Here is an 18,248-nt window from a genome sequence, read left to right as displayed (position 1 = left end):
TTCTTCCATCCATCTGCACAGATCTTGAAAAAGCTATTGCACTATCCAACGGTTCACGTCACCAAACCCGGGCGGCTTTGATGCCAAGATCTCTCTCCGATGAACCCAAGGAAGCACTCGCCGGAGTCAGCGCGAGTTCCAAGTCACCGCACGCGTTAACGCGAGAAAGAACTGTGCGAAAGCAGACTTCGAGAGGGGGGAAAGGAAAGATTGACCTAGACCGAGAGTGGGCTCCGGCGTGCCGTGGCAGTCCGCCGGAAAAAGGACAAAGGGGGAAACGTACGAGTGGGACCCACCCACCCAGGTGGGACCGGCAACGTCTGAATCGTCTTGGTCTCGACGTTGACGCCTGACCATTTTTTTTGACTCCTCTCCTCAGAAATAAACACGTTTCCTTCAGTCAATTATTGTAATTATTTTTTACACGTCATGCATGCATCATGCATGAGTCATCGGCTAATGTTGATAATATCGTGTGTCTAATGGGATAATTCGTTATTACAGCATCCAAATAAGTCTTGATTCTTCTCCCCCGGTATGAACGTAATGATGTGCCTCGAAGGATGTGCTTCCTCTGCTACTTTTAGCCCCGTTCGGCAATTTCGATGGGCCGGTTCGAGGCACGCAGGATAGTGCGGACTTTGTTTTACGAAATCCGCACTCTAAGATAGTGGCGGACGATTATCAGTTATTCGATACGTCGGTTTTTAAGACAGAGTTGCGGGCTGCCTAGACGGATTTTTAACATGCGAGACAGGTGCTGCAAGCCAGTTCAGTTATCTTGGAGGATGATTCAGCCACAGTGATCAGGTAGATTCAGGGGGTTCAGGCGGACCACCTCTTGATCCAGGATGTTGGAATGATGATGAGGAATGGAGTGGTTTTCAAGGCCAAGCATGCATTTAGAGAGGTCAACAGGACGGTCGACTGGGTGGTTGCCTATACGGCTCACCACTTAGGGTACATTCTGTGGTCAAGAGAGGGAGTAATTTTCTTGTCTAGCTAATAATTTATAATTTAAGTTCCTCGTATGCTTGGTTCTTCTTACAAATTGTAGAAGCTTATCTTGTAAAGTTTAGCATGAATATTTAGGTTCTTTGGTATTTATAATGAAGCATTTGTATATGAATACTTATATAATTATAAACAACTTATAAATATTGTAGATAATTTATTTCTATTTGCTTCTATCTCTCTAAAACAGGAATTTTGGAGATACTAGATTGACTTCAATTTCTTTTCCATTTTCTAAAGTATGATATCAGAATTTCAGACCAATTGGATAACAATTCATGAATTATTAGGAAAAAAATAAAAAAAATATATTATAGCTGTCTAAACTTTTTCTCACTTCCACTATACATGCCTAGGCCTTAAGACCAATAAATGAAATTATTTGATTATCTAATAATTCACCTTCTTTTTATTGATTAAAGTTAGATAGAATTTCTGAAAATGACTTTGCCCAGCTTGTACTGATGCGGCTACGTAGGGTTCCAGAGTTGAAGGTGAGATGTGCCCTTCTCTTAGGTGATACTTTGTTATCGTGACAATGAAAAGCTCGTCATGCTATCTAGTTTTCCTATAGAATTAACAAATAAATAAAAACAGTTTTCCAAGAAAACAACCATATGTTTTCTTCTATATTTTCACAATATAAGATGGGACCATTTAAGGAATCATTTGTCTTTGAAGTCAATACTTTGATTTGCATCGTATGCTTTGCCTAATTTGGAGAGTGATGTCTCTTTCTCCTGCCATAATAGCTTGTCCCCATACTACATAGCCATCATCTCTTCTAACACAAATCATATAGGCTTAGCTTAATTTTAAATACATGCTTGATTGCACTATAAACACTGTTTCAGTCAATCATTGTTCTTGACTATAGATATCACTCCCATGAATCTTCTACTTCCATTTCTATTGCATTCTAACACCATTTCTATTCTATAACTATTGGAGCTAGTTGTAATGACTTAATTTTATTTAAAGCATGAAGTACATATATTTTATGGTGCACCAATAAAGGAATATTATAGCTATAAACTCTTGTGATTTTCCTTCAATAAAGGAATTACCACAAAAAAATAAGAAACTCCAATTAGTCGCAGGTCCCGAGCCTCTCCCTCAACCTTTTCCCCCACAGTCAGCGACCCTGGTGGTTGTTCCTTTTTTCTATTCAGAAAAAAAAAAAAGCAAGCTCACTGTCATCATTGCATTGCTAAGAGTATAGGCTGGGGACGATGTAAGACTGGCTCTTGTACCAACCCCAGAGCAATTTGTTCTCTAGCAATTGGGAACTTTCTTCACCATGATGCATCTCGTTCAATTGAAAATACCCCATCTCCCTCTCTTTCCATGGCATGAATGCCTTCCCTTCTCCATGACCATAGGTTTTACAATACGTTCATCCATTTGGACCAAACCTACTGGACCCATGAACTCAGCACAAGGCAGTGGTTCATGAGTTGACTTCGTTAAACCTTGCTTAGAATCAACGGGGAAATGATTGCTAAAGCCTGCCTCGCTTGTCTCATTGAGAAGATCCATCCGCCGAAAGTGCTCAAACTGCCCACCAATCACCTACTGTAACACTTCCCTTCTTTTAATCAGTGTCAAGCTCTACACTCTCAAGAGCTGTGCATGAACAAACACATGAGATATCTTTGAGAAACCATGCAAAAATAATAGTCAAATTTTCTTTTTTAACATGTCATAATCCCCCCCCCCCAGTAGCTAGCTATTCGTCGTAGTTTGGATATACTTTTCAATGTTTCAGAAATAAAATTTCCTGAGAAACATTTATTCGAGGGAAAAATCGATTTTTGAGAACTCGACGATGCTTATATTTGCTGAACACCAAATTTCAACCGACGAGCAACTGACATGCAGCTGAATTTTAGGATGGTAAGCCTATGTACATGCATATTGATCAGTTTACCCATGATGCATACGTATGGTATACATGCATATAATAAGAAACACACTTGAAACATAAGAGCTCAGGCTGGAGTCGAGGATGTAGCTCCTGTTAACTCATGCCTGGGACAAAGCAGGATGAGTTGGCGGGCAGCTTGTGTCAAGCAAAAGAATGAATTCCGGCATGGTGGCTCCACTCATCGGCATGCAATCTGCCATGTTCGCTGAAAGAGATGCATGATAGTGATTTGATGTGACATGGCTGTTGATGGATTTTATATGGAGTTTTTTCATGAGTCCTTTTTGCCTTTAGTTGCATGTTTAAATTTTTTGGACACCTTGGATTGGCACCAAAAAAAATTCATAGATGCTGCATGCTTATTTGTGGTCTTGTGACCATTGATGGTGTTCAATGCCTCTTCCTTACCTCTAATATGTCGACATAAGTTTAATTAACCATCAAATTTTTATGGGTTTGTATGCGTAGATTTTTCCCTTTATCTTGTGCTATTGCTTCAAAATCTACGATCGTAATCGGACTTGTTTTATATCAATGGTAACGAAGGACTTCTAATACACGCCATGCCGCGGACATCGAACTATATTAGGATAATGTTGATCACTTGAACTCTGGCCCTCCATTTCTTATGCAGATTAGTTCAGTGATGCACTGTTTCTGTGTCAAGGGTTCTTAAAAATTAATTGGCGTCGTAACAAAGTTGTTGTCAGATATCTCCTTCTATGTTAGCAAAACTTTCTTTAGTGTTTTGGACATCCAGAAAAAAATTAAACGTAAATAAAGCAAAGAAGAGAGCCTGACGCTTGAGGTTGGGTTTGTGCAACTCCTTACACAGGAATGGAACTGGACCTGGCGTTTTGGAACCTGTTCAACTTGGGCTTGGGATTGTTTTGACAATGGAGTGAGGCCCTGGTTCATGACTTCATGGTAGCAAGCCGGGCAAGACAACGGGGAGCTATGATCTGTTGTTACTATTTAGGCGTGATTTCTTTGGTTGCAATTTCAATTGCTATTATAAGCTCGTGCAATCTAACAACTTCCAAAAAGAAATTTTAGGCGTGTTTGATTAGCGACCGGAATTGGAATAAAAATCAGACTTCTTCCGATCAAATAGCTGGAAGAGAGTCACTTATTTTTGTTTTTATTCTAGAGTCCAACTTCTTCCAACCAAATATATCTTTACATAAGATTTTTCTCATTGAAATGTATCAAACTATAAGTAGACAACAGGGTCGGCTAGCTGGTGTGACACGTGGAATTATTTTGGATGTTTGATTGCCTCGTGGCCCAAAATGGTCTGAAATGAGTTCCCACCATGGAAAGAATGGGGCTCAAAAAAGTTGAGGCGATTTGAAGCTGGTGAGAGGATGAACTCACTTTAGCAAAGTAGATTCCCTCTCACTCACTTACAATTAACCAAACATACCATACGATACTAAATTTGAAGAAATTATAAATAAATATCGATACAAGGAGCCATAGATAATTTTCTTATTCTTTTATGGAATCCCTCTCCTGTAGACCTTTGCATTTTTTTTTGTCTAACTAGCTTGGCCCTTGATTGTGGACTTGACTCAAGCTGGCAAAAAAATCAGGCAGGTGAATCCAAAATTTAATAAATATACAAAAAAATATTACCTTTTCTTATTTATACATATCCTCTCCTCCCTCTTCTACCATTGTTTAAAATAACAATGCCCGTAACTCTATATTGGCCATTGTAACAGTTATCATGGAAATCATTATTTTAATATTTAATAATTTTTGTGACGGCCGTAGCTAATTACCATCATAAATTGAGTATAACGAGGCGGTTGCTTGCTCAGTTGCTCGATTCAATCCGTTTTCAATCGGGCCGGACCACTCCTGGGCCGAAACATATCAGCCTGGGTCGAGGAGGCCGGGCGGCCCGTCGGGTTTGATATATCCCGGCCTGGATGCCTCCCCCGTTAGTTCCGTTGTCCCTTCCACCCTACCCCCCCGCTCCTCCTGACCTCCCCGGCGGCCGCCGTCTCCGCCCCTGCAGCGTCCAGCTCCAGCAACCGAGCACCGTCGGCGCTCAACCCACTCCTCTCTCAAGTGAGAAACCTGTTCTTCTTGGTCCTCCTCCGCTTCTTCGCCTTCTTGCTCTTCTTGAATCCATTGCGATCACCGCTCGCTCCAAACTCTCTGTCATCTCCGAGCCTAGGACTTCGTCTCTACGTTGTATCGGATAAACCAATCCGAACCCTAACCCTTACTGCCCTTCGCCTCATAAGCCCTAACCCTCTCGCAAGAACCCAATTCCGGGGGAGGACCTCAATCTCCCCAGCAGAAAACTCGCAATTGGTTTTCCTAGACAAGCAATATAGAGCGGTTTGATGATGGAGGAGCAGAAATCTGCTAACTTGGCTCGGTTCCGCGCAGTTGAAGAGCGGTCTTCTCCTTCGAACCTAGAAATCACTTATTGCCTATGACTAGGTTGCAAGATTTTGGCCCTTTTTTTTCAGCCTATCTCCTTGTTGATAGGAACCCTGCCTCAATTCATTGTTAATGTTTTTTTCCCCTGCAATTACGAGATTTATGGTTCTTGTTCTTTTTTTTTTTTGTAAAACTAGGATATTTCCATGTCTTTCTTTTGTTTGAATCTTGTAAGTATTAAACCATATTATGCCACATATATGTTGGTGTGAATTTGTAACATCCGACGTCCAGTTGTGAATTCCGGATTGATTGGTAGCAAATCTTTACTGATGTGACCTAAATCTTACGCGCTATTTGTTTTTCAAGCCAATCAATCATATAATGGAGTCACTAAGAGCTTGGGGACATGTGAATGATTTTTGCTGGACATATTCCATATGGAGATAACAGGCAATTTGCACCATCTTTACCTGTAACTCGTATAAGAATCTGTAAACTAATGAAGCTCGACTTGAGGATCTAAGCAGTTTGCTGGCCGCAGCACATTTCTTTGTTCGTTATTTCGCTGCTTAAAAGATCATGTTCTTTCCCGTTTTCTTTTGAATTAACAAAATAAAATTTTTGCAGATAAAAAATGGGACAATTTTTACTTCATGGATGGAAGCTGATCTCAAGGGGTTTTTCTTCTTTGACTCCACACCCTCTCCGTGTCTGCATTGTTGGTAGTGGCCCTGCTGGGTTTTACACTGCTGAAAAGGTATTTGAAATGCTTATTGTTAGCTAATTTGGATTCAAACTGTGGAAGTTGGATTCTTGTTCTTGGTTATGTGTAGTAGCATTGTGTACAAAATTCTTGCAAGTTTAGACACTCCGTAGGTCGAGACAAAATTTTCACCTTTACACCAATCTACAACAATTAGCCTTTTCAAATATACCAATTGCACAAGACAGAATTACTTTGATAATGGTTTAACTAACATTTGTTTCAAAAAAGTACAGATCTCATAGAATTCTATGCTTAATTAAATCTAATATATATATATATATAATTGTTCTTATTTATTTATGCTAGATGTTGAAGGCTCATGAAGGAGCGGAGGTTGATATCCTAGACCGGTTGCCAACACCATTTGGATTAGTTCGTTCAGGTGTGGCACCAGATCATCCAGAAACAAAGGTGAGAGGCAGATTCTCAGTTCAGGAATCCACCCTGTTAGATACTTTGATTTAACATCTTGTTATTTTGAATTTACATGATCCATTGACTATGATCTTTGTGGATTTTGATTAAGAATAACTAAGTGAAAAACATGAACAATGAAGGGTGATGTTTCCTCCTCTTTAATTAATGTGAGGAAAGAGAGGTAATGTTTATCTTCTTCCTTTCTTCCTGAAAATGAAGGTTATGCTGGATCTTTCGTGTGGAAGGGATGCGCTATGTGAAGGGGCTACAAATGAAGTATAAGAGGACTGAGAGCTTTTGGTTTTTAGCTGAGAGTTCTGGTACATCTTTGCGATGGGACGTCAAGATGGGATTGGAGAGGGGACGCACAGTCAAATTTAGAAAATGTTGGAACTAAGGGAGAGTTCTGAACTAGTGTTTGACTCAATCTAAAGAGGCAAGTTGGACCACCAGATTTGCAAATTGTTGCTCTTATCATTGTTGTTCTGGGTGGTCATGTGGGTTAGGTGATTGACAGGCCTCAGAATGCTGGGTTGCCTAGACCATTGCTGTATGGTGATTGCCTGATTTTAGGGCTGTACTGTTAGGTGGTTGGTTAACACCTAGGCTGCAATTTTTTCACCAAAAGGTTGCCTGTTTTTACACATACAGTCATATATCTTTGAATGCATATAGAGACGCGCTTATTCAGAGACTCACGTACATGTAATGCCATCTGGTTTACTTTAAGGTCTCAACCTATGCATCTTACTTTACAGCCTTTCTTAATATATATAGGGAAATGGTTGCTAATGTGAAATAGGTAGACAATACATTCTTTGAAAGGCTTAAAACTGTCTTTTGTATCATAATAATTTATTTCTAGCACAGAATTGATTATCAAGCCAAATGATTAGGATAAAGCTTGCTGATTCTGCTTGTGCATATTTTTGGTAAATTGTGTTCAATTGTTGTATGCTTATTTCTGAATGTTTCTTAGTAATCTGACTTACCAGAAACTTGGAAACAGATAGTAGTAAACCAATTCTCTCGCGTTGCTGCAAATGAGAGGTGCTCATTCTTTGGAAATGTAAAACTTGGAACTACTGTTTCTCTCTCTGATCTTCGTGAGATGTATGATGTGGTAAGCTTCCAAACTGCAAGCATGAGCACTCCAACCTCCTTATAACTTTATTGTTTGATTTTTTTTTTGAGTCTTTAGTTTGACTGATGTATGTATTCACGAGCAGACCGTGCTTGCTTATGGTGCTGAAAGTGACAGATATCTTGGTGTGCCAGGAGAAGTAAGTTGTCTCAGTTACTTCCATTGCTGTTTCTTGTGATAGACTTTTTAAATGTTGATATGTAGATGTCCTCAGATTGCTTACATCTAATAACAATTTATATATTAACTTAAGGTTGAGTTGTTATCTTAGCTTTCTTTTGTTTGGAATCAAGACCATCACGACAAACATACACAGACTCTGAAAATATAAGAATTTGTCTACTAAATGCTGGATGGAGAGCAGCCCAAAATTTTAAACTTACTGAGACCAGACTTAAGGTCAATTTTTTTTGTTACTGGATTTATTATTACTAGCTATTTGGGAATTAATTTCTGTATTATTTTGGAAAGTTATATTCAAATCAAGAGTTGAGCTGTTCACAACCTAGAGGCAGAAAATTAAAATCTCAACCTTGAAGAGGGGAAAGGGATAAAAGAAACATCCAGTAGCCCAGCTTACAAAATTAAAACGGGTCAAACTGGAGTTATTGCTCGAGTTTTTTAATCTTTTACCCTTAATCCGGTTTTAGGATCATTATCTTTGCGGTTGAGGCTATTGCACCAGTGCATTAGAAATTTTAAATTCTTCAATTATGATTGCTTGGGCAGTCTTGGAGAACCAGTGGTTACCTTTTAGATTCTTTTCTCGTGTTTCATCAGGTATAGGAAAATCTGTTTCTTATCTATTCTGTGCCTTCTTCCTTCTATGTAGGATTTGGGAGGGATATACTCAGCTAGAGAGTTCGTATGGTGGTATAATGGGCATCCGGACTGCTCTAACATGGCACCTGACTTGAAAAGCACAGATACAGCTGTAGTCCTCGGTCAGGTATGTTCATAAGATATATTTGGAAGGATCCACTGAACATATATAGACTTGATAACATTGGTTGCAATGCTAGTTTCAAGAGGATGTCATATTTTTCCATACTTATTTCTTTTTACGAGAATATTGAAGCTGTACTTCTTTTGCTTGATTATATTCTTAGTTTCTCACGCTTTATTTTCAACATATAGTATCAAATCTATATTATTATATAATGATGTTGCTTAATTTGATGCATTTCCGCTTATATTCAAGCCACTTAAAAACTTCGCCTTTATGTAATTGGGTGTAATTCAGATCACTGAAAGAAAAAAATCATGCTGCAATTCTTGACCTGCCACTAACTTGGAGCAGATGATTTTTTTCTCCTATATATCAATTTGCTGCTTTGTTTGTAAGTGACTATGTCAACCATGGACAGCTTTCATCCGTTAAACCAGGCTATTTATCAAAGTAAATCCTTTTATGTATTTTACCTGTATGTGTGCTGATGAAAAAGTTTGCCATGAGTCCACGACAGTGGTTCGGACACTACAGTATGGAGGCTGCTAATGTCTTATCCCTGTTTCCTAGATCTCATGTATTTGTATGTGTTTTGGAAGAACTACCTTATTTTGCATCATTTTTTTTCCATATAGAAGGAATCTCATATGGCACGTATTTAATAGGACTTTTGAACTCCGAGTCCGTGGTTTACCGTTACTCTGATACCTATGACTTACAGGATACCTTCTTATCATTACACCTACTATGTAAACTACTGAACTGTCAAACAGCTTCATAGATCATAGTACTTAATTTTCTGGTTGATTATGCCTTGCGGTGAACAAAATGAAGCACATGAAGTCAACTTTCTTTGACTTTCTATGTTCGTATTTACTACCACATTTTGTCATAGAGTTATATATAAGCTTCTGAACCTATTCATAGGGTAATCTGGGTAGGAAACCGTGAAATTTGACTAACCTAAATATGTCCTTCCTAGTGGACTGTTGTAAAGTATTTTGTTAATTAACCATCAACTGAAAGTTGATTTTTATTGTTGTAGTGAATAGAAAAGGTCTTAATAAATATTCACTAGAAAGATAGTTTTTTACTTTTCTAATTTCAGCATCTAGCTTTCTTTTCCTTAACCAATGTTACCATTATAATGAAGTTACAATAGTTTCCAAATAAAGTCACCTTCAGGGTAATGCAGCTATTTTTATTGTTGTAGTGAATAGAAAAGGTCTTAATAAATATTCACTAGAAAGATAGTTTTTCACTTTTCTAATTTCAGCATCTAGCTTTTTTTTCCTTAACCAATGTTACCATTATAATGAAGTTACAACAGTTTCCAAGTAAAGTCACCTTCAGGGTAATGCAGCTATTTTTATTGTTGTAGTGAATAGAAAAGGTCTTAATAAGTATTCACTAGAAAGATAGTTTTTTACTTTTCTAATTTCAGCATCTAGCTTTCTTTTCCTTAACCAATGTTACCATTATAATGAAGTTACAACAGTTTCCAAATAAAGTCACCTTCAGGGTAATGTAGCTCTTGATGTTGCTCGTATTCTTTTGCGACCTATAAACGAACTGGAAACAACAGATATCGCTGAGCATGCTTTAACTTCCCTTCGTGAGAGCACCATAAGGTTTGTTGTTTAAACTAGCTAACAATGATTAAATTAGTTTTGTTAATTCTTAGTTCTGCTTTGCTTCTAAAGCACGTCATTTTGATGGTATTTTGATTCTGTTTGTTCTGGCTAAAGGAAGGTGTACTTGGTTGGGAGAAGAGGCCCAGTGCAGGCAGCTTGCACTGCAAAGGAACTTCGTGAAATTCTTGGTATGACTCAACCTGCAGGACTTACTATCATGAAAAAGTATAATTTGAATCCTCTTTTTCGTGATTCAATAACACATCCTGAAAGCATGTATTCTTATTGAAGTTATGTATTGATACTGCCAGGAGTTTCCTTTAAGTATTTTTTTCCACCTACATGAATGTTATTGTCTGATTTATTCAGGTGTCAAAGATCTGCATATTCACATCCAGAAAGCTGACCTAGCGACATCGCCGGCTGATGAGGTTCGTTTATGTTATCCTAGGACAATGAAACAAATGTTGTATTTGAGTGAGATTTCAGTTGATTTTTCATTTCACAACATATGTAGTGATGTTTTATTGCTCAATCAGATATGCCAGCCTGTCAACCAACACATTTGTTTGTATTTGGTGATACCATTCTTGTACTCCCAAATGGCTTTATCTGTCAGATTTAATTTCACTTTTCCAGTTTTACTTATTCCATAAATGTCCGGCTTATTAACTCTTCCATCTAAACCAGAATATCATGAAAAAGAATTTTCAACCTTGATTGCTAAATCATTTTCATTGCTCCATTCTAGTATTTTTCTACAATATTTGCTGTCAATGTTGCCAGTTTTCCATCTTATTCGTAACATACATTCCTTAAGATCTTCCATCTAGTTGTTGAAATTGTCAATTTTACAATACCAATGCTTCCCTTCCATTACCAATCACTACTAAACACAGTATTACATGAACTTGCTTTTAATTTTCTCCTCTACTTTGATTTTTTTTCACACTACTTCGAATTGTTTTTGCTAATTCTAGGAAGAATTAAAGAAAAGTAGAATACAACGAAGAGTTTATGAGTTACTCTCCAAAGCAGCAACTTCCCATCAACAACATGATATTGTTGGCCAGCGAGAACTCCACTTCATGTTCTTCAGAAAACCTGACAGATTTTTGCCTTCAGAGAGTGGTGACACTGTTAGCCGTGTGCGCCTTGAGAAGACATGTTTGAAAGGTTGGATCTGCAGAACTAATACGTGGAGCTTTTAATATTTTGTTATGCTTATTTTTGGTGAGAATTTGTTACACTCTTTAAATTGGCTGCTGAGCTCAGTTTCTTTAACAATTTTTGGTGATGCAGAAAATGGTGCTTCTGGCAAACAGGTGGCAGTAGGAACGGGACAGTTTGAAGATCTCAAATGTGGGTGGGTATTTCCCATTCTGTGTGCTGTCATTTTAAGCATGCTACTACCACATCAGCTTTTGTAATTTTGGCTCTCAGTGCCTGTGTTTCTTTTGGCTAACTTCAGGTTTTTAGCTAACTTAACATTCTTAATGTGTTTAGGCTGGTGTTGAAAAGCATTGGTTACAAGTCAGTACCAGTTGATGGATTACCTTTTGATGAATATAGGGGTCAGCTGCAAATTTAAACGCTACCGAACCCAGTCAATATTATATCCTACATTAAGCTATCTAACTGAAGTGATTGTTTCATTAATGGCTTTTAACAGGTGTAGTTCCTAACATGAAAGGCAGGGTTCTAAGCTGGGATCAGGCAGGGCATGCAATTGTTGAGCAAGGCTTGTATGTTGCTGGTTGGTTGAAAAGAGGACCAACAGGGATCATTGCTACAAATCTATACTGTGCTGAAGAAACTGTAAGTAATACTGATATGATTCAATCACTCGTGGGTCACCAGAAGTACATAGTAGCAACATTCAGAAAGACTAGAATTTCTACAAGTTAAAAATATACACATGGAATTTTGTGCGTGGGAAATTCTTGGGAGCAGTAAGTTTGCAGCTTTTCATAATGAAAACTGACCTAGATTGACTGACACAATCCATAATAGAAAGTGTCATGGTCATACTATAAGCTCCATTACTGGAAACATCATACAAATGGGAGGCAAAACAAAATTATAACAAAATATGTGTACATGCAAATCCCAGAGCAGAAATTGTTACACACAGAATGATTTGGGTCTTTCTCTTGGGTAGAGACCTATAGAGAAGTATTGTGCTTAAATTTTTCATTTATTATTTGGATGGAGAATAGGAATTATTATATAGTACGATTTGACTTTTGTTGCCACAAGTAAAATTACAATAAAAGATGTGATATGCGTATTGGTATATTGGCATGTACATAATAATTACTACCACCTTTTCTATTATTTCTACTACCAAGAAGAATCCGCAGATTCCTTTTTGAACATTCGAAGCATGCTAAAAAAAAAGGAAATTTTATAGTACTTCTGATTAGTCTTTTATCTCATAAGGAGCAGATTCAATTCCTAATCCATTTATTCTTTTTTACCCAATCTCCTAAGATCAAGGACTTAATGTTTGCTTCTGAAAATTGAATTGGTGGGGAGATTTTGCTGGGTTTTCCAGTTGTGGTCCAACATTTTGACCCGGCATAACTGATATCTGGTGCTAACATGGTAGGTTGCAAGTATCTTGGAAGATTTCAAGAATGGGTTATTGACGCCGGCTTCAGGCTCGCCCAAACCAGGCAGACGGGGGCTCCTCCAGGCTCTAGAACATAAGAATGTCAGATTTGTGCCGTTCAGTGGATGGGAAAAGATAGACTCGAAAGAAAGGATGGAGGGTAAACTGAGAAACAAACCGAGAAAGAAGATCACAACATGGGAAGAGCTGCTTCCGGCTGTGGATGGATGATGGGAAGAGAGATATCGAATCGATTTTTTTTCAAGGTTTTCGAAACGAAGCACATGCTGCAGAATACTGGCTGAAACACATGGGCCTCAGCACAATGCTGGAAAAAAGAATCAAATTTTTATAGTAGGCCGTTTGTTAAAGTTTTTTTGATCCCCCCCCCCCCCCCCCCCCCCCTCCTCCTCAATTTTTTGGTTTGATGGCCTACACAGTAGGGAGTCATCCCTGGACGAGAGGTTACATGAGTTGGGCAAATAAGCCGAACGTAAAGGCTATTTACTCAAGCTTCATCGATATTTGCTTCATTTATCAGGTGACCTCAACATACTAGAGATTGATTCTTGTAGAATTAATAGAATATTGAATGCTTGTTCATTTGACCTTAATTTAATCCTAAATTCCTCAGATTGCATGAGTGCTTTTCATTAGATGATAGTCAAGATTAGTTTTTTTTTTTTTTGTGAAAATTATTAGGGAACAATCCAGTGGGAAAACAGATGTAATGGCATGGTATCATAAGGGAATTTGCAAGCTAATATGAAATAGATCACACTGTGAAAATTTGGATGCATTTTATTTTCCTCAAAGAAAATATGAAATAGATCACATTATGAAAATTTTGATGCATTTTATGGGCTGAGAGTGCTCAGAGTGAGCTGTTCATATGCCACTCAGTTCCTGGTCCTTTTTCTGGATAGGATTTGTCATCACTAACTAGATGGGGAATGAATAATCAGGCCAGAAATGTGGATGTTTTTTTTTTCTACAGGGATGTTGTGTTTTTTAGGTATTTTAGATCCTAATTTCTCAATTTAGTACTCAGCCTTGTGGTGTTTTTTTTCCAAAAAATGGAGGAGAAAAAAAAGACAAGAACCTACTTGAACAAAATAATACATTTTGGAGACCTTTGATTAACAGAAGTTTAGTCCCTAATAGGGTATAACTATGCCTACTTGTATTGAAGAATGGATTGCTTACACGATACACGGTAACACAGAAAGCAAGCTATGACAAGTATTTTACGGCACATTATGGCAGTGGACGGCACATCTTGATGCAAGCAAGAAATGAGATAAAAATTAGATAAGCCACAGCTTTGAAGGGATGACATGATTTTTTGTTACATTGGCATATATCTTAATGGATATGTTCTTCAGAAATGGATCATTGGAAGATTGGCTTTGGATGAATTTTGTGATATGAAAAGCAGGAATATGGAATTCTCTCACAATAGCAAGTTGTTGTGTCCACTCATGTATTAGCTTTCAAGGATAACTCACCACCATTACTTGGAGATTGAGCGCAATTGAAATAATAATAACAATAATCATGTAAATGGTTGGCATGATTCAAAGTAGGAGTATTAGCATAATTTTAGGGATCACGTAACAACCTACATCATCCATAATATTTTTTTTTATTAGCGTGGCCCTGTATTAACCTATATTAAATTTTTTTTTCTTATGCAAATATTTTAATAAGGGAGGTAAGGATGGAAGTTGTCTTGATAATGCAAACAGCCTTGTCCCTTCATAAGATACTTGAACCTGCCTATTGAACTGAATCTTGTTCTTCTATTATAAAAAAAAAAAGAAAGAAGAAAGAAAAACTATTTTTCTTTTTATTGGAGTTATGTTACAGAAGTTGCAGCAGTCTTTTGTATTTACGAGCTGTATACTAGCCAACAGAAGTTGCATCATGTTGATGAACTAATTGTTTACAGGCCTACATTACACACACTCTCCAAGTGATAGGCCTGCGAGGCATAGTAGCAAACCCCGCCAAATTGGAATCCACCACACCTGTTCTCTGTCATGGAGTTGATATTTTTTTCACCATGAGTGCCCTGTCAAGAACCTATGTGATTCGCTTACAGAAGATTTTAGCTACGCACTTCTGCTCGTCACAGTTATTGCATTGGTTGTTGCTATTTTTATAACATGGATCGATCTTTTCTGAGAAAAAAGAGAGCTGAGATAAAAATGGAGGTGAACGTATCCTCCTATATTTACTGCGATAGAGCTTTGTGTTTCTTGCCAACAGGCCTCTTTCTTGTATCCAACTGTGCCACTACATTCCTGTGAAAGTCTCAATAGAGATCTTGTTTCATTAATTAGATGGCACTGCAACCCACAGATCTTGTCTCACCCCTCTCTTAGCTCCTTTACAGCTCATGAAGAGAATCCGGCAATGACTGCCGCCAGAGAGCACGGAGCAGCTATGACTCACGGGCGGCGACAGGAAGGTGCCCTCTAAATTTGTCTCTCCAGTGTTGCCATTGGAAGCGCTCTCAGAGTCAGCGTTTCTACCAGATGCTGCTATCAAACTTTGAAAGCCCCAACGCAACCACTCGCCTGCAGTAGTGGGCTGCGCAGCTCTGGAGCTTCTTTGGAGGGTACCCGTTGGAAGTCGGCATCTTTTCCTCGTCTGGCGGACCTACATGCATGCCCCACCGTCACAAACCGGAACGCCGAGCACTGAGAGCGTCTCATGACTCGGGTTTCATGGAAGCTGCGGTGGCGCCTCATTTACCATCCCCTCATTCCATCCAGGACATCTACAGAAGCTTTGCCGGCCAGCTGAAATCCCAACCACGGTGCAACACGCCTGTTATGGAAGCAGATGTGAGTTGGCCGCAACCGAGAGGAAAGAAAAGTACTTCAAACCCAATTATAGATTCGGGGGTCAAGTAGTCTCTCGGTGCTCTGCTGCTTTGCTTCTAAATTCTAATCAATGCTGGCAGGCCATTCATAGGAACACCATGCATGGAGGTCTGCCACTTCGCATTCCTCTGCAAGCCATGTGGTATGATGGTGCTTCCACCTCTTTGGAGATATATAACCATGTCCATGCCTACGTGCGGTCCTTATTCGATCCCACCCAACTAATGTGGATCAAACTTTTTTTTTTCCTCTCTCTCTCTCTCACTCTCACTCTCACTCACTCGCTTTTCAGTTTTGGATAAATTTAGGAATAGAATACTGGCTGTCATTATGACCCCTATAATGGATGATGATCCTTGAAATAAACCAACTCTCCCAACAGTAGGCCCTCCCCAGCTGCGGTAAAGGCCGTGTGCTGTGAGCCGATCGCAGCTGCTAGTGCTGCTGCCAACTGGGGTCGCCAAAATTCCCCGTGGGCACCGCCGGAAGTCGAGACATCCCAACTTCCGGCACGGTGTCAGAAATTTGACAAGCTTTCGTATTCTTATTCAGAAACAGGCTGACGGCTGCTGTATTCCCAATGTTAGCTTCCAGTGTGACGGTACATTAGCTGGTGAGTGGCGACAAATCGGGCCTTCTTTGCATTATTCAGCCCTGTAGAGTTTATTAACAGTAGCAACCTGTAACAAAAGAACAAGAACATGATGCAGTCCTCCGTAGGCAAATGATTGTCTGCGATGCCGTCAAAAAGTTGGTGAGTCCCTCATCTTAGTACAACTATACTTGCAGAATACCGGTATATACTTACTCATATACATATTTTAGTGTTAACTGGTACCTATAAAGTTTACATGTCTCGTTCTTTTTCCAAGTTTATCTTAAGTGCTAATTATCACCATGACTCATGTAGAGCATAATTGGCAGGCAGGAAGCTAAGTAGAAGTTGGATCTCGCTGCGTCTTTGAGGAGTTTGCGTAAATGACAACAACTTTTCCTTCTCTCCTATGGGAGCTGCAGCGCCCTTTATGTCTACTGGGGCTGGAGTGTGAAGGCGAAAGCGAACTGAATGCCAAAAAAATGTACAATCGGCTGTTGGAAGCCGAGGGAGACACGACCGCACAGCCCTGCCCCTTCGGTTCAATGTATATGTACTGATAATGAACACTACTACAAAAACAGAGTCTTTGGCCCGCCTTTATATCGTCGACCACGAGGAAGAAATAAAGATCCCTCTGCTCTTGGTCCCAAGAGAGCGCCCACTGCTACTACGGCATGGGCTCCAATTTGACTCCAAACGAAAACAGAGGGAGACTCGAGGTGGACTGCTCATCAGTTTTGTTCTGCAGGACCACCTACAAGAAGGCCCCTTCCACCTAAGTCTCACTAGCCAAGTTGGTCCACTTCTCGGATCGCCAAACAAATAGTATAACTCACCATCCCGTACGTTGGATCGAAAAATCATCCATCGAGTGAATACCCCGTGCTGCATTGTGCTACATGTCTGTCCTTTACATCACGGCCATTTCTCTACTCAACTTTTTTTTTATATACCAAGTTGGCTTATAAGCCTCATTAGTTTTAAAGCATCTTAAAATTGTCAGCAACAATTTGAGCATTGAAAATCAACTTGCCGTTCCTTTGGATTCCGCTGGATCACCTCTTAAATGGTGCTTCTATACTAAGTCAATAATGGCATGTTTCTATAGATATCATGCCTCCCTCTGGTTCTTTTTTTTGGTGCATTGAACTGAAACTCTGAAACGGGAAGCCGAGACCGGAAAACGAAGAGAGTCAGAGACTGAAAACAACGAAACAGAACTAATCAGCCATGAGTCTGGGCTCCCTGGTCAACCAAATAAACGTTAACAGGGGCAGGTGGTTTGGACTCCCATCCCATGAAATAAAATAAAATAATGCTATCCATCCGGGAACTGACCGGGCGGTGACGGGATCTCGACTCACGTGGATGTCATGCAGACTTCGCGAAATGACGAAAATACCCTCCCAGCAAACGCCACCGGTCAGGATCCGCCAGCTCAGCTCGTACGATTCTGCGGGCTCAATAATTCGACCCCGCGGCGAATCATGGATGGCATGCCCCGTAATTTTTAAGAAATCCATGGGCATATGACAACAAGTAGCTTCCACCACCCTCCTCCACCCATGTGGGGGCGTTGCGGGATGGCAGATTCGTTGCAGAAAGAGAGAGGCCGAGATGCGGAGGGCTATCGGGTGGGGCCCGGTGTATGGTGGGTTGGGGGGCAGGGGTGGGCCCACGGAGCATCACCCGGGAACAAAAGACGAGCACGGGGGAGCGCGGCCGGGCCCACCCGCCATAACGCCGCACTGGGGCCCACCGTTCTTCCGTGATGGGCCTGCTGGGCCCCGCGGCCACCTCCCCCTCCGTAACGCCCCCTTTTCATCGAGCTGTCGAGGCGTCATCCCACCCAAGCAGCCAAGCTTGGGGTTTTGCGCGCAGCCTAGTGGAG

At 39.9% G+C, this 18,248-nt stretch overlaps 1 protein-coding gene across 2 annotated transcripts; it reads left to right on the top strand.

The window, feature by feature from the left end:
• Window positions 1-4,887: 4,887 nt before the first annotated feature.
• LOC103702547 (NADPH:adrenodoxin oxidoreductase, mitochondrial) lies at window positions 4,888-13,508 on the top strand. Of its 2 annotated transcripts, XM_008785021.4 has the most exons (14): window positions 4,888-5,020; window positions 5,972-6,101; window positions 6,417-6,521; window positions 7,537-7,650; window positions 7,757-7,810; window positions 8,504-8,620; window positions 10,142-10,251; window positions 10,369-10,442; window positions 10,624-10,685; window positions 11,235-11,430; window positions 11,557-11,620; window positions 11,761-11,828; window positions 11,927-12,072; window positions 12,866-13,508. In XM_008785021.4, exons 2-14 carry the CDS (start codon window positions 5,979-5,981, stop codon window positions 13,097-13,099), a joined length of 1,467 nt encoding a protein of 488 aa, XP_008783243.2. In that variant the 5' UTR covers window positions 4,888-5,020; window positions 5,972-5,978; the 3' UTR covers window positions 13,100-13,508. The 2 variants fall into 2 exon arrangements, with proteins under 2 accessions (XP_008783243.2, XP_026658600.2); XM_026802799.2 differs by lacking the exons at window positions 4,888-5,020; window positions 5,972-6,101 and having other exon boundaries at window positions 7,523-7,650.
• The last annotated feature ends 4,740 nt before the right edge of the window (window positions 13,509-18,248 follow it).

This window comes from Phoenix dactylifera, chromosome 8 (assembly GCF_009389715.1).
Source record: "Phoenix dactylifera cultivar Barhee BC4 chromosome 8, palm_55x_up_171113_PBpolish2nd_filt_p, whole genome shotgun sequence".
Lineage (NCBI taxonomy): Eukaryota > Viridiplantae > Streptophyta > Magnoliopsida > Arecales > Arecaceae > Phoenix > Phoenix dactylifera.
Note: the sequence above shows the minus strand (reverse complement) of the source record. Positions and strands in the feature narration are given on the sequence as shown.

Coding starts and splice junctions, on each gene's coding strand:
- LOC103702547 (XM_008785021.4), top strand. CDS start 5,979: ATGGGACAATTTTTACTTCATGGATGGAAGCTGATCTCAAGGGGTTTT. Junction 7,651..7,756: donor TTCGTGAGATGTATGATGTG/GTAAGCTTCCAA, acceptor ATTCACGAGCAG/ACCGTGCTTGCTTATGGTGC. Junction 10,252..10,368: donor CTTCGTGAGAGCACCATAAG/GTTTGTTGTTTA, acceptor TTCTGGCTAAAG/GAAGGTGTACTTGGTTGGGA.